Raw genomic sequence first — 16,051 nt, 5'->3', positions numbered from 1 at the left:
TCAGCTGACATAAGGTTTGTTAGGAAACCTCTGTAACAGTTTGTTCAGTTTCTTGGTTGGTAATCTCCCAGACTCTCCCAGAGAATCCTGGATAGATCTCATCTTGCGGGCTGCCTGAAAACACAGAACAAATGCAAGTTAGCCCTGGTTCTCACAATGCCCCAAAGCACACAAAGTTATTAACCAACCTGAAGAGATCTGTATCGTCTCCCCAGTACCCTTTCAAAACAAGGTACTTTGGAACAATTAAATACTCTTACGTTCTGAAGGTACTGTGCCAGGCAGCAATTAAGTTTACGCTGGAAACCGAACAATCAGATAGGTTCACTACCCTTTAGTTCTATTTCAGACAATATTTTATTTGAGCATTAATTTAAATTTTACACGATGTTTTCCCATTCATTATCTTACCTGAAACTCACAAAACTCTGTAAGGTGAGTATTATTAACCTCATTTTACATGTGGTCAAATTAAAGCTCACACCAGTGAAATAAATTGCTCTAGATCACACAGCCTTCAAAACCGTGGGTGAAGAATGAGGATGAGAGGGCCTTTCCAATCACCTAGCAAGGGGCATGGAAAACCATTACTTGTATCTCCCCATTCTTCTCCCGCGAGGACAACCCCCAAAAGCTTGTGTCACCTCAGCCCTCGAAGCACAGTCGAAAAAGTCCTTGATTTCTTTTCCGCACGCTTCGTCGCGGAATTCATTCTGCTTCCAGCAAGCCATCATCACCGACATCTCCGTGATACAGGTCGCCTCTGGAGGGGCAGAAAGGCGGACCCTCAGCCCCAAGGATGCCCTTACATTCTCGCCCTCCCACGCTACGGCACCCTTTCCCCCATCGGCGTCCGCTCCGGGGCCTCCACAACTCCGAAAGCTCACCGCCTTTCTCCCGGCGCCCATCCCCGAGGCGGTTAGCGAGGACGAGGGGCTTGTTAGGCTTCAGTACAGGTTTCCGTGGGTTTCCAAGCCTCGCCAGGCGACCCCGGAGGCTGGGCGCCGCCATTGCACACCGAGCTCCCGGCAGCCTCTGCGGCTCCGTGCGTGACCCCGCGTGACCCCTACGGCTTTAGGAAGACCCCGCGCGGAGCTCTGGTAGCTCGGTTGTAGGCTGCAGCATCTTTTGCATCTCTAGGCCGCGGTGTCAGCAAAGATGGGTCGGAACTCGGGCTGGTCCAGATCGGTCACCAGGTTAGGTTGAGATTCCTTGAGGCTCCTACGCCAGCCGAGGCCACTCCATTGTGCGCTCGGGACGTGAAGCCTGGGAGCGGTATTGGTTCAAGAACTCAGGGTTTGGGTGACGGGAGTCTTGGTAGCGCAGTGGTCAAAGCGCTAGGTCTCTAAGGTAAAGGTTGGCGGCTTCCTGGGGGGAGAGAAACGTAACAGTGTGCTTCCGTAAAGATTTACAACCCTATGGGACAGTTCTACTCCATCCTATCGGATCACTTCGAAGGGGGCTTCAAAAAGTTCATGGAAAATTTTCATGATCTTTTAATTCCATTTTCTCATGAACTTTTGAAGTCCCCTCAGTATGAGTTGGTGGTAACTGGCTTCCTTGACGTAGGGGAAGGAAGATGGAGAGAATCAAAATATGAGACTTTAAGATATTAGGTTGGAGGAAGCTTTTTGTTTTGTTTAATAAACCTACCTTTGACTACCCTTAGAACCACAGCCACAAAAGAAACAGTGTTGTTAGATGCTGTGGAGTCAGTTCTAACTCATAGCTAACCCTGTACACAGCTCAGGCCTGTGTCATCCTCACAATTGTTGTGTTTGAGTGCATTGTTACAGCTACTGTATCAGTCCATCCCCTTGAGGGTCTTCCTTTTTTCCCCTGACCTCCACTTTACCAGGTATGATGATGATGTACCCTCCTGACCACTTGGCCAAAAGTATGTGAGATGAAGTCTCGCCATACTCTTTTCTAAGGAGCATTCTGCCTGTTTCTCTTCCAAGATAATGTTTTTTTTCTTCTGGCTGTCCATGCTATATGCAATATTCTTTACCAACACCTTGATTCTAATACATCAGTTCTTCCCCATTCTCCCTCATTGATCACCCAACTTTCAAAGAAACACCAGGTTTATTGATTTCATAACAACAACTACTACTAAAGACCCCTGGTAATGCCATGGTTCATACTCGGCTGCTAACCCCAAGGTTGGTGATTCCAACTCACCATCTACTCCATGGAAGAAAGATGGGGCACTCCATTTTTGTAAAGATTGGAAACCCTATGGAGCAATTCTCTGTCCTCACAGGGTCACTGTGAGTTGAAATCACAGTAGGTTTAGGTTCTGCTAGAGTCCTGGTGTGGTGCTGTGGGTTACTGTGCTGGGCTGCAAAGTCACTTTGAACTGCAAGGTCAGCACTTCAAGCTCACCAGTCGCTCCTCTAAAACCCTATCTATACAGGGTCACTATGAGTGGGAATTAACACGATAGCACTTAACAACAACATGGTTGCATAGCACAGATATATATTATGTTATTGTTAAGTGCCTTTAGTGCAAGATGGTAATATTAGGGGAGGCTGGATGAAGAGCACATGGGACTTCCCTGTATCTTTCTTGGCAATGTCCATTTGTAATGGTCTCATTGGGTAGAGTGAGGTTAACGTACTTAAGCATTCATTATCTAATCCTCTCACCAATGGATGAGATACTTGGTGGTATTATTCCATTGGTTAGACTTAGACCTTCTGTTGTGATGCGTGTCTTCACATCAAACTTGACTCAGTGATTTTGATTATTTACAAGACTCAGTCTGTAACTTGAATAAGCTTGTAGCTCAAAAGATAACTGCTTCCGAGTGTTATGTGAATGTGTAAGTTTTGTGTGTTAAAATCTACATGTTTCATATTTCCATGGCTCTTTTTCTTCCTTTAAGACTCCATTCACGTCAGAGAGGCCTTCCCTGAGTTGGTACACCGCATCATCATCAGTTATACCATCAACCCTTTTTATTCTTCACAGCACCTATCACAGTCTGACGTATCTTTTTTATTGTTTGGTTATGACCTTACCAACCCAAACATCCATTTAAAATGTAAGCCCCATGAGAGACGGGACCTTGTCTGTCTTGTTCATTAATGAATCCTCAGTGCCTAGAATAATGGCAATAAATACAGCATTCCTCATTGTTTGCAGATTCTGTATTTGCGAATCTGCTCTCTAAGATGTATTAGTAACCTGCGGTTTACTTGATACGGCTTTTCTACCCAATGTCTTAATTCCCACAAAAGAAATCACAAAAGGCAGAAAAAGAAATCAACAAGGAAGGCACAGTTAATAGCTGCCAGTTCTATCTTAGGAGTTCATGCAAATAAGGCATACAGGACTCTTAAGACTGGCATTGGTTGGCTTTTCCATCTTGCTAGGAGCCATCTTAAGCAGGAACAGAAGATCACAGGACTACTAAGAAAGAAGAGCCTGAGTGGAGCTAGGCGACGGCATGGAGAGCAAAGCAGCTGCAGTATCTAGGCCCTTGTACTGAGGCAGAGGCCAAAGAGCCACCTCACTGAGAAACCAAAGACAAGACTGAGGTGTGTGTCTGCAGTATGGCAGACAAGAAGCGTTCCTGACTGGAAAACTGCTTCATCTGAGTTGGTTTTAATCCTGGATCATATACCCTGTTCACTTCGCTAATAAACCCCGTAATTGTGAGTATTGTTATTCGTTCTGTGTGGCCATTACAATGGATTGTCATACCCAGATGTGGAGCAGAGAGTGCTGTGGGTGGGGTGGTTGGTGTCAGAATAGGGTAAAGAAGGTTGTAGACTGGAAGCACGTCTGACCTCCACTTCATAGGAATTGGCCTTGGGCTGATTTTGAGTTTGATTCTCTTTCCTCCTTGTGAAGTCAAGGAAAGTCAGACATGGTTTCCACATGGTTTTTGTTGTTGTTAGGTGCCATCGAGCGGTACCGACCCATAGTGACCTTATGCACAACAGAATGAAATACTGCCAGGTCCTAGGCTAACTTCACAATTGTTGATACACTTGAGCTCATTGATGCTGCCACTTTGTCAATCCATCTTGCTGGGGATCTTCCCCTTTTTCTCTGACCCTCCACCTTACCAAACATGATATCCCTCTCCAGTGACTGGTCCCTCCTGACAATATGTGTGAAATATGAGAGACGAAGTCTGGCCATTCTGGTCTCCAAGGAGCACTCTGGCTGCACTTCTTCCAACACAGATCGGTTTGTTCTTTTGGCAGCCCATAGCACTTTCAATATTCTCCTCCAACACCATAACTCCAAAGCATCAGTTCTTCTACGATCTTCCTTATTCACTGTCCAACTTTCACATGCACATGAGGTTATTGAAAATAATGGCTTGGGTCAGGCGTACCTTAGTCCTCAAGCTGACATCTTTGCTCTTCAACACTTTAAAAAGGTCTTCTGTAGCAGACTTGCCTAGTGTGTCATTTCTTGACTGCTGCTTCCATGAGTGTTGATGGTTGATCCAAGAAAAATGACGTTTTTGACAAGTCCAATGGTGGGAATTTTTCTTTACATTGAGATGCAAGCCATACTGAGGCTATAGTCTTTGATCTTCATCAATAAGTATTTTAAGTCCACTTCACTTTCAGCAAGCAAAGTTGTATCATCTGCATATCGCAGGATAGTTAATGAGTCTTCCTCCAATCCTGATGCCACGTTTTTCTTTATAGAACCCAGCTTCTCGGATTATTTACTCAGCATATAGGTTGAATAAGTATGGTGAAAGAATACAACCCTGTCACAAACCTTTCCTAATGGTTTTTGCATAACTCTAAAATCAAATGGCACTCTAATGGTCATTCTCAGGCACATTGTAGAAAAATTGGAGTTGGCCACCTCTTTGCCTTCTTACTTAAGCACTCATGCTATAAACAAATGTCCTTTTCATGGTCTATTTAGCAGCAGTTGTTTTTGCATTTTTGTTGGTGATTTCGCTGTTTAAAATGGCCCCCAGTAGTAGTACTGAAGTGCTGTCTAGTGTTCATAAGCACATTGAAGCTGTGATTGGCTGCTAGGGTAGGAATACATGTGTTAGATGTATTGTATTCAGTTAAATGATGCTGGTCATGAGTTCTGTGTTCATGAATCAGCAATGTGGTGGTGATGATGTGCCGTGGAGTTGGTTCCGACTCAGCGACCCTGCATAAGGTTTTTGGGGCTGTAAATCTTTATTGGAGCTGAAAGCCTCATCTTTCTTCCAGGGAACCACTGATATTTTTGGACTGCTGACCTTGAGATTAGCAGCCTGATTCGTAACCACAGCACTACCAGAGCTCCTTGAATTAGCAATATTGGGTATCAAAAAGCAAGAGGAAATTTACCCATCTGTACGTGAGATGGCTCCAGAAAGTACTAAAGTAACATCTGTAGTGAGTGGTTAAGTTGTGGATTTGGGAGATGGCAGCCAGTTTAAAAACAACAAAAAAGGCATAGTGGCCAGCATTGTGAGGCTGAATGCCAAAAAAGTTTTGTCACATGACCCATGATCAGGAACATGTTAAACCTTTCTTGGCTAGCACACGCTGGCTCACATGTTTCAATATGCAGTACAGCATGAAAAATGTTAAACATGCAAGCAAGATAGGTTTTGCACATCAGGAGGTTACAGAATTTAAGGTAAAAGCCTTCAACAGCATGAAGGACATTTTGACTGAGAAAGCAGTAGAACCTACAAATGAAGGCCTTGCCGAGGTGGCAAAACAAGGCATCAGAGTCAACAATACTTATGATAGCAATGAAAATCAATCTGACTCCAAGAATTGTCCTTCTCACAGCTGCTAAAATAGACTAGAATTCTGGCTTTAAAAACAATTTCACACAGCCTCAAATTTAAGCACCTAACCTCCACTGCATTCGCACCTTGTACTGAGTTGCCTAAAGATTTGAAAGGAAAAAAGCCAAGAAGACACGGCTAATGCAGTTTTTCAAGCCAGCTGAGCAGGGAACATTGCCAGTACCATCAACAAGTCGCAAGAGCCACACTCTTTCTAAATAACTGGTAGCCTTCCTTGTTGATGTCTTTATCTTCTGCAGAATAAGTTCCACCAACCTGCTTTCTTGGTTTTTGTGGGGACAAGCCAAGGTCAGAGGTTTAACAACAATCCTGTAAGATTTTAGTTAATGCTTTATAAAACTTTAAATGCTTACTCTTTAACAGTTTGTTTTTTTTAAAAAAACAGGATTTTATTTGCACTCACCAACTGCTCCTCTGAAACCCTTTACAGGGTCGCTGAGTCGGAACTGACTCGACAGCACCTAACAACTGTACAGTATATGTATGTTCACAGTACTGTTTACTGTGAGTACTGCATTATGTGTATTATGTATATGACTGCGTGGAAGATGTAAAACACAATCACAATAGAGTACTACACATAATTCTATAATTCAATACTGTTTTATCATAAATCAATGCTATATATAATTATTAGAAGACATATGTCTTAAACAAAATGTCTTTAAACAGAAACACACAAAATAAGGTTACACATGTATTGATCAGTTGAAAAAAATGTGACCACTGGCTTGCGGGAACCTAATCCTGTATTTCTGCTGAAGCAATGGTTTTGTTGTTGTTATGTGCTGTGGAGTAGGCTCCAACTCATAGCGACCCTGTACAGGGTTTCCGAGGCTGTAAATCTTTATAGGAGCAGAAAGCCTCATCTTTCTCCCGCAGAACAGCTGGTAGTTTCAAACTGCTGACCATGAGATTAGCAGCCCGATTCGTAACCAGAGCTCCTTGGAGCAATGGTTTAGCACTTGCTAATTCACTGTTCATGGCAACTTTACATAACTACCATGAGTAATGAGAATCAACTATACATTTTTCCCCCACGTTTTTCCCCCACCATTCTTAACATAAGCTTAGTTGCACAACCAAACATGACTCTTGGTAACCATTAATAGACTTCAGTCTCCATACATTTGCCTATTGTAGATCTTTTCTAGTTTGTTTGGTTTTTAACTGTCTTCCCCATCACCTAAGTTAACGTGTTTCTATCCTATAGCCACTGAATAATTCTCCCTTCCCTCCCATTCCTGGTCACTATCATAGAATGTTATTTTTAGTATGAAAACCTCTTGACTTTTTACAAAAGTGGTCTCATACCAATAGTTGTGCTTTTGTGATTGACTTAACTTCACTCAGAAACTGTCGTGTAGGATCATCGTAGGTCCTTGAACCACAAGGTTGGCAGTTCAAACCCATTAGCTGCTCCTCAGAAACCCTATACAGGGTCGCTGTGTTGGAACCGACTCGACAGCACGTAACAACACTCAGTATAATGTCTTCTAGGTTCATCCATGTTAGGAAGTGTTTCACAGGCTCATCATTATCCTTCAGCATTGCCTAGTATTCCATTGTATGTATGTAGCAAGTTTGTGTAACCATTCTTCTGTTGACGGGCATTTAGGCTTTCTCCATTTTTTGCTATTGTGAATAGTGCTTCAATGAACATAGGTGTGCAAGTGTCTATTGGTGTCAGTGCTCTTATTCTTGATACAGTCCCACCAGCAGTGTAGAAGGAAGGATCCCAGACTCTCCATATTCTTGACAGCATTTATTGTTTTCTGAACTTTGCGATTAGTGCTGGGGTAAGATGCTATCTCATTGTTGTTTTCATCTGCATGTCTCTAATGGGCCCTGGTGTGGCTCTGTAGGTTAAGCACTGGACTAGTAACCATAAGGTCGACAGTTCAAACACACTAGCTGCTCTTGGAGACCCTGTACAGGGTTGCGATGAGTTGGAAGCAACTTTACAGCACACAACAGCAATAGCTAATGATTGTGAGCATTTCTTCATGTTTGTTGACCGTCTGAAAGTCTTTGGTGAAGTGAGAATCAACTTGTTGAATGAACAAGTGTTTGAAATACTCCCAACAAGTACTCAGTTCTTTATCATGCTACCTCAGAAAAATCACAAAACAGGACACTGTTGAAAAAGAAGTAATTTATTATGCAAGATGAAACCTGAGATAATATAATAGAAAAGAGCAACATTTATTGTATTAAAGGCATCAGTCCTGCCTCTAGCAGGGTAAATAAAACTCCGATCAGATCATTTCTAATACCAATAACCCCAATCTTACAATACGCTGCTACTGTGTAACTATAGGCTAGGGCCCATAGAAAATTCACAATGCCTACTTTTTCTGATAACATAATGGTTATGAGTCGGGCTGCTAACCTCAAGGACACAATTCAAAACCATCAGCAGTTCCACAAGAGAAAGATGAGGCTTTCTGCTCCCGTAAAGATCTCTAACCTAGGAAATCCTATACAGGGTCACTATGAGTCGAAACCGACTTCACAGCATATAACCAACCAACCTTCTCCATAGGGAAAGTGAAACCTTTAGTTAATAAATACCATGTGACTATTCTTGGTTCTACTTTTCATTGGGGGAAGGGAAGCACCTGGTTTACCCTGTTCTTTTGTGAACACTCATTTGGTGTTCTGTATAAAAGAGAAAGTCTGGGAAATACTGGCCATAAAGCAGGCCTGAGTCTATACCCACATCATTCATAAACTGCCAACTCTCTGGGTACATTTAAAGTGCTAAACAAATGCCGATGTGAGTTAGTGTCATTAAGACATAAGGAAGACTCTTTACCTTGCAGAACTCTCACTGTGCTTTTAATTGCATATAAGGAAATCTGAGTCCTATCTTAGGTTTGCACTTGTGTAATCGATTTTTTTATACTGTAAATCAGAGTCTGCTTTTAAATAATACTGTAAGCTTAGAAATCAGAGTCCTGCTTTCCATGGTGTTATGGACATTTACTATGAAAGAAAAATGAGAAAAAAATAACCTTGATAGTGAAATCTAGCCCAAATTACAGCTTTCCTTGGTGCTCAAATCCTTAGACAACATTGAGTGTGGCCCCTAACTGTTGAGGCCTCTAATTCACATATACACAACGAGTAATTTTACAACCAAATGTATTGCTTCATTATGGAACTTCTATAGTAATAATAAAGCATTAAGACCAGAGTAGCTCCAAGGCCCAATGTATTCCTTTTTGTGCCACTGCCTCCAAGGAAAAAAACAATGGTTTCTCTACTCAGAAGTTAGGCTATATGTTCAAACCACAGCAGTTGAGTAGAATTGGCCACCATCTCTAAAAGTTACCAGCCACTTGTGCCTTAAATCTCTTACCTTGCCTCCTCACCTCTTGAGCTTAGGGCCATGGGTGGGCTACATCAGTCTCAGTGGCTTCCATAAAGTTATATAGGAGAGTATCAGTAATACAATGATTGGAGCTGGAATAGTCATTGAAAGTGAAAAGAATATGAGATGATTAAGCAACTAAAATCCAAACCCATTGCCGATGAATTGATTGCACTCAGAACTGCCCCACAGGGTTTCCAAGGGTGTAAGCCAACTGCCACATGTTTCTCCAGTGGACCCACCAACCTTCCAGTTAGCAGCCAAGCAGTTAACCCGTGTACCTCGAGAACTCTTACGAGACGATTAAACCCAAAACAAAAAACCCACTGCTGCTAATTCTGATGCAGCAAGCCTGACCAGTTTTTTTCCACTATAGTTTCCTTGATTCTCATTGTGCAAAGGAGGGAATAGGTCTTTGTAGCAAATAAAAATAGTAAAATAGAAGACAGAGTTAATTCAGCAGACAGAAAAGGTCAAAGACCTATAAAAATGTGTACTTTGACTCTTATCAGCCTGTTTTAATACTTTTTATACATAAGACTTTAAAAACATATACATAAGACTTTTTTCACAAGCCTGAAGGCTAGAAATTATAGTGGAAAAATCTTACAAAAGTGTTGAAATAGGCTGATACATATCAAAGAACTCTCATGTGAAACTAGGTTAAGCACCAGACTGGTAACTGCAAGGTTTGCAGTTCAAACCCACCACCCATTCTTGGAAACACTAATCAGGGTCACTGGTGAATTTAAACTTGCTCGACAGCATACATAACAACAAACATCAACTACCTGAAATTCTAAAATAGAGCAGGGCTAGTCATTAAATTAACAGGGCACAGAATTAGCCACTGAATCTTTGTTTCAGGAGATGGAAAGGAATTCCAGATATTCCCAGATGAGAAAGTAGAAGTAAGAAAAGCTGCCAAATCCGTAGGCAATTTAATGAAGGGAAGAATGAATGCGGAAGGATTACAGAAAATCAGAAATTGTAGGAAAGGACCTAAAACCAGGAAGGAAAAAGTCACCTAAAATAAAAATTTGAAGTGAAAGGCAAAGTAAATTACATAAAAATAGAACCCTAGAGGACCAGAATATAACCAGCAGAAATTTTGGCTTCCCCACTAACATAGCAGGACACTAACATAAGGAGTACTGTCTGGGTAATAGAACAGGAAAAGTTCTAAGACCTTACATTTGACTCATTTGACCTCACTGGTAGTTAAGTACTAAGGTATGTTTCAGTCACAATTGAGAGGTGAAATGGCTACAGAAGTGAGTACTCTGAGAATTCTGCAGCACCTTGAGTCAGTAGGTACTTCAGACTTCTGTTTCCCATTGAACCAAGAATTTTACCTGTCCTTGAAGAGGCCACATTACCACAGGCTAAAGCTTTGGCCGCACATCATTAGGATAAAATATCAGGGAATAGAATGGAATTTCTTGAACCCATGATAACAGAGTGTTCATTAAGGGTTTGAGCAGTGACTGTCTCATGTCCCATGGTAGAATAAGGACGTCTCCTCTCCTCAACTTTACGACGTTAAAGGTGAATTAGAGGTTCTGATTCCTTTTCATGAAGGTCTCATGTAGGTAATCCCAAAATTTCTTCTGCTGTGTTTCATTGTTGTGGATCATAGCAGTGAGGGCTTCTCCCTGGTCCAGACCTTGCCAATAATCCTGCAGCCACATCTCCTTCCAGCTGAAACACCAAACTTATGTTACATGAGAGAACCTTAGCACAGCTTATAAATCCTACCTTTCTGAGTTGGCCAAACAATCTTATGCAGATACAGTGGTCTCTGGCTAGAATTGGATTCGGCTGCGAAAGGAAGTTTGTGAAGTAAATCTAGTACTAGCACAGAAAGACAGGAAGTAGGCACAACACAAACACATCATACAGCCCACCCAGTGACCCGATATTCCTGACTTGCCTTCTAGTTTTCAACTGTGGTGGAGAGACTTCTGAGGTAGTGGGGGCAGAGGCCAAATCATCAAAGCAGTAGTGGCCCTGTGAGAGCCGTGGAACAGGGCTTTTGATAGATGGTATCTTTTAAGTTGCACCTTTATTCCAATAATTAATATGAGGGTGCAGTGGTACTTACGTGTCTTGAAAAGACTATACCTGAATACTTTTTAAAGGCCCTTGTTTCACACTTTTCTCCTAGTAAATCATAATAACATACTCAGCATAAATTAGACAGAAAAAACTTGATGGAACATTCTGCCACCAGCACCAAACTATGCTGCCAACAGCATTTATATGAGGATCAGTCAAATAGTATTGGTACAAAATCACAGAAACCATTCGACAAAATCACCAAAATGCAAGCTGACATAGTCTCCATCTAGGTCTATACACTTCTGAAGGCAATCTAATCATTCCTCAAAGAATTCTACTTTAAATTAATACCATGCCAAAACTGCATTTTGGACATTCTCAAGGAACTCAAATCATGTTCCTTTGAAATGTTGTTTAAATTTTGGAACACAAGTCTAAAAGGCAAGAAAAGGGCTGTAGGGTGAACGAGGTAGTTTCCCAACAAAATTCTCATAGGACAGCAGCCCTTGTTACCCTCAAAGAATAAGCAAGTGCATTCTGATGGAACAAACTCTTTGGTGCCAACTTTCTTGCCATTTTCTCACCAAAGTAGTTATCCGTTTTCTTAAAACTTCTTCCTAATAAAAGCCCCTGTGAGTCATCCTGTGGCTTTTGAGAAAATCTACCAAGATCACCTTTGGGATGCTCTAAACCAGTCACAATAACTGGAGCTGATCTTTGTGTGGTGAATTTAACTGGCCCAGCAGATCCCCTCGGAAGTCACTGTTTTGATTAGATCTTGCTCTCTGAATCATATTGGTAAATCCAAGACATGTTCCCCTTTATGATTCGTTCTATAAAATCATCTTCATTTGCTTCAATCTAGCTTTTAAAACTGATGGAAAGATCATTTCTTTGGCACTCATCAAGCTTTCAAGCTGAAAGCTTGCTAAGGCCAAGATGTTCACTTAAAATTGAAAATGCTCAACTATGAGATCCTGACACAAATGGCAATTCTACAGTCTTCACTAGATTCTGGACTCCAGCCTGTTTCAAGGATTGATGGTCTTGGCTTATCTTTGAGGTTCTCCCAACCTTTCTTAAAATGCTTGATCCATCTAAAAATTGTTTAAAGTGGGGTGGTTGCTTATAAATTTATTACAAAATTTCAGTGATCCAGGAAGCTGTCCACTGGAACTTTGTAAAAAATTTAAAATTAGCCCTGACCTCAAAATGAGTTTTTTCCATGGCACAAAAAATCCTTTTTTTTTTTTTAAAGGCACCTAATGAGAACTTGTTTGCAGCTATCCACTAAAGACCTGTTTAAACAAGTTTTGTTTAGAATAAATTAAATTTGCACATGTATGAACTGGAACCCAAGTAGCTATACTTTATGACTTACCCTCGTATAAGCAACCCTCTGCTGCCACTGACTGCCCAATTCACTCTCAAGGGCTATTGCTGTTGTTGTTAAGTGCCATTTGGTCGGTTCTGATCCATAATGACCCTATAGAGGGTTTCCAAGAGCGCCTGGTGAGCTTGAACCACCAACCTTGCAGTTCAAACCAACTTTGCAGTCTAGCGCATTAACCCACAGTGCCGAGGCTATTCTAGCGTCTCTTTTTCTCAAACGTATAATCTCTCCTCCAACAGGCATGGTCTGCTGCAAGTGCTTCAACGAGTCCCTAACCCACTTCCAAGGCTGGCTTTGTTTTCTAAGGTCACCACCTCCTCACTTCTCTTCCAATCTTTACTGCCCACCATAGTGGAATAAATCTTTTGAAAAAACCTCCTTTGATTCTGTCTAAAGTGAACATATACTTTATGATACAGACCAGGCACTTTTAAGAGTGAAAGAAAATGCTATCAATAATAATGCCAGATGAACATGTGTAAACTCAGGTAAATAAATATCCCTCGAAATACTGGTTTTTTTACCTTGTCCCCACACTCAACCCCACTATGCACCGACTTTCAGGACTAGCTTGGGCCTAGTTTTTCTGCCCAACTTTGTCCCTCTCACATTACTTCCATGTGGAGACCCTCTGCTCTGATCTACAAATAAGCCTTTTTTGAACTACTATGGCAAAAGCTAAGGAACCCTGGTAGGGTGTAGTGGGTTACAAACAAGGTCAGCAGTTTGATTTTATCAGCCGCTTTACAGGAGAAAGATGAGGCTTTCTGCTCCCATAAAGATTTATAGCCTCAGAAACCCTAGACAGGGTCCCTATGAGTTGGAACTGACTCAACAGCACAGTATCACCACCACCTTGGCATAAGCTGATTTTCATATGTTGTTGCTCTGAATTAGTACTACTTTAATACTTTGCTGAGCTTTTTCAGTTGGTCCTTTCTCCCTAGCTAGGCTCTTGACCCCTTAGGGACAGTGACGCCATGTCATCAGTTCCTTACACATTATCCCTTTGGTGCCTATGCTAGCTAGCTCAATGCCCACAGTAAGAGCTCCCCTAGGTAATCTGAGCTAACGACTGCAGGGGCCGCGGACAGCCCTTACCTGTCATTCTCGGGAATGTCTTCCACGTTGCCAAAACCAGGTGTGGGCACCGGACAGTCCATGTGTGAGGGCTGGGCAATGTGAGGCTCCGGCGCAGGGCTGTCCCCAGGCGAGGCTGCGTGGGCTTTCTCAGCATCCAGCCGAGCCAGCTCATGGTCACAGACGAAGCACTCGAAGCCGTTGAGGTAGTTGGGCAGTAAAGGGTCGTTCACTCCCCACTCTCGTCGCCTCAGACTCTCCAGAAGGAATTGGTTGGTGATGCCCCCAGGCTGCTTGTATGCCAGATATTTCATATACTCTTCATCATTCTTGTCCAGAAAGTCAATAAACTCTGCCAGTTTGTGAGGTGACTCAAAGTCATCAATAAGGATGATGGAGTGATTGTTGGGCATCCAGTCCCTCACAGAGGGAGAACCGCGGTACACAGGCACAGCCCCCAGATGCATGGGGCGCCAGAGCTTTTCTGTCATGTAGTCGTCACATATGGCATTTTCGAGAGCCAAGTGGAACTTATAACGGGACAAGAAGGCCAAGAGCTCTGGATCCTCCGTGGTAGCTGTGGTTGTGTCTTGTAGCCTTGGGGTGGGCAGCTCCCGGTTTTGCAGGCATTTCCCATAGGAGTCCACCTGGGTGGGGTAGAGGGTACGTACGGCCTGTCAGAGTGGACACCACACTCCAGAAGTCAGCCCCGCGCCCCTATCCCTCTCAGCCCCTCGGCCCTCACCCACCGGGATGTAGCGCATGAGCTCGCGCACGTAGCGGTCCCGGTCGGCGGGCACGTCGCAGTGGGACTGCAGGTAGAGCAGCGGCGCGTAACCGCGGCGGCGCCACTCAGCGCGCTCCTGGAGCGGGGTGGCAGCGCGGCGCAGATAGGCGGTACCGGGCAGCCACTGCAGCGGCAATGGGTAGTCCGAGTGGCGGCTGAAGGTAGCGGTAAGATTGAAGAGGCGGATGCCAGGCGTGTGGCTCAGCAAGAAGTTGTTGAGTGGCGATTCCTCGTGCAGGAGCGCCCAGCTTTGGTGCACCAAGCGTGGCAGCGGGGCATCAGACGCGCGGAAGTCGGTACCATAGAAGAGCAGTGCGCGCGTCCGAGGATCCCCTCGGAGCCGTCGGTCCCGGGAGGCTACGCACGCGCCGCGCGCACACTCGATGCGCTCCGAGTCTCCCGGGAAGTGGGGAAACAGCCCGGGGCTCCACCACAGCAGCACAGGTAAGTCCTTCCCTGGCCGCTGGCTCCCCCGACTCTGCGCCACCCCCACCGTGCCCAGGGCCGAGGGTGACCGGAAAACAGCCCCGTCCCATGGCTCGTCCCACGGCTCCACCCACTCCGCTTCCCCGCCAGCCTCCACATCCGCCATGGGTCCAGAGCCGCTAGCCGAAAGGACACTAAGCACCCCGATGGTGGCAAGCATAGCCCCCGTGTGGCCGGCAGCCATGTCCACTCCGGTAGCCAGCGAACCTTAGCATAAGTCCCCGCCCCGCCAGAGCCACTGCTGGAGGAGATCCTATGCCACAAGGCCCATGACGCATGCGCAACTCTGTTCAGCAGGTCACTTCCCAGGAGCAGCAAGGCCTGACAAGAGGGACTGGAGGGAAATCGAGCCCGCGCCGAAGTAAAGACAAAGCTACTGGTTACATCTTAATTTATTTTATTTCTTTACAAATTAAAGATGCATTGAAAAATAAACCAATGAAGAGAAATGAGAGGTCCAGAGCAGGGACATCCCAGGCTGGGAGGAGACAAGTCCAGCCACCTCCAGCCTAGCCTTTGTCTTGCTCCAGCCAGTTGGGATTGGAAGATAACTGTCAGCCACTCTGTCAAAACCATATCCGGGTGGTGTCCAAGCAGGACAGAACAGAGCTCCAGAAGCCTCTGCCTCTCTCCCCAGCAGCCCCCAGCTTGGAGAGGCAGTGAATGTTTCCAGTGGGTGCTCAGAGGAATGTGGGCTGGCTCTGTGAGGTATTGCAAATTGATGACCAGGCTCCTTACAGAACCATCCAGTGTTGGGACCTCTCCAAGGTCTTACATACTTTCCTGATGAGTTCCCAGGCTCATTCACCTCTGCCAGTACCACGGAGTGATCACCAGTCATTGCAGAAGAGAGAAAGCGCAGTGGAAGCACAGAGAGAAAGCTAATCAACCCTCAGTTCCTCTGACTGGGCTGCTGACCTCCAGGACCAGTACAAATGGTCACTTTTCTCTCTCCACCTATGGTCTGTACCCTAGCTCTTGTGCACCTGTATATTTTAATCCCTAATATAGGAAGATGCTGATGACACAGAGCTGAATTTGCTTCACCTGTAGTAACCCTGGGAT

The 16,051-nt window shown here is 44.1% G+C and overlaps 2 protein-coding genes across 2 annotated transcripts; both read right to left on the bottom strand.

Annotated features, from left to right (window-relative positions):
• On the bottom strand, positions 1-1,011 carry CHCHD1 (coiled-coil-helix-coiled-coil-helix domain containing 1). Its single transcript, XM_006835899.1, has 3 exons — positions 888-1,011; positions 645-763; positions 1-114 (listed from the first exon to the last, which is right to left on the bottom strand). The coding sequence occupies exons 1-3, from the start codon at positions 1,009-1,011 to the stop codon at positions 1-3; spliced, it is 357 nt and encodes a 118-aa protein (XP_006835962.1).
• A 9,721-nt stretch (positions 1,012-10,732) lies between these two features.
• On the bottom strand, positions 10,733-15,184 carry FUT11 (fucosyltransferase 11 (alpha (1,3) fucosyltransferase)). The gene is made up of 3 exons (XM_006835898.1): positions 14,463-15,184; positions 13,735-14,360; positions 10,733-10,880 (listed from the first exon to the last, which is right to left on the bottom strand). The coding sequence occupies exons 1-3, from the start codon at positions 15,168-15,170 to the stop codon at positions 10,733-10,735; spliced, it is 1,482 nt and encodes a 493-aa protein (XP_006835961.1). The 5' UTR covers positions 15,171-15,184.
• Between the last annotated feature and the right edge of the window lie 867 nt (positions 15,185-16,051).

Source organism: Chrysochloris asiatica, unplaced genomic scaffold, assembly GCF_000296735.1.
Source record: "Chrysochloris asiatica unplaced genomic scaffold, ChrAsi1.0 scaffold00020, whole genome shotgun sequence".
Classification (NCBI taxonomy): domain Eukaryota; kingdom Metazoa; phylum Chordata; class Mammalia; order Afrosoricida; family Chrysochloridae; genus Chrysochloris; species Chrysochloris asiatica.
The sequence above is the reverse complement of the archived record's forward strand: the minus strand, read 5'-3'. Positions and strand labels throughout refer to the sequence as shown.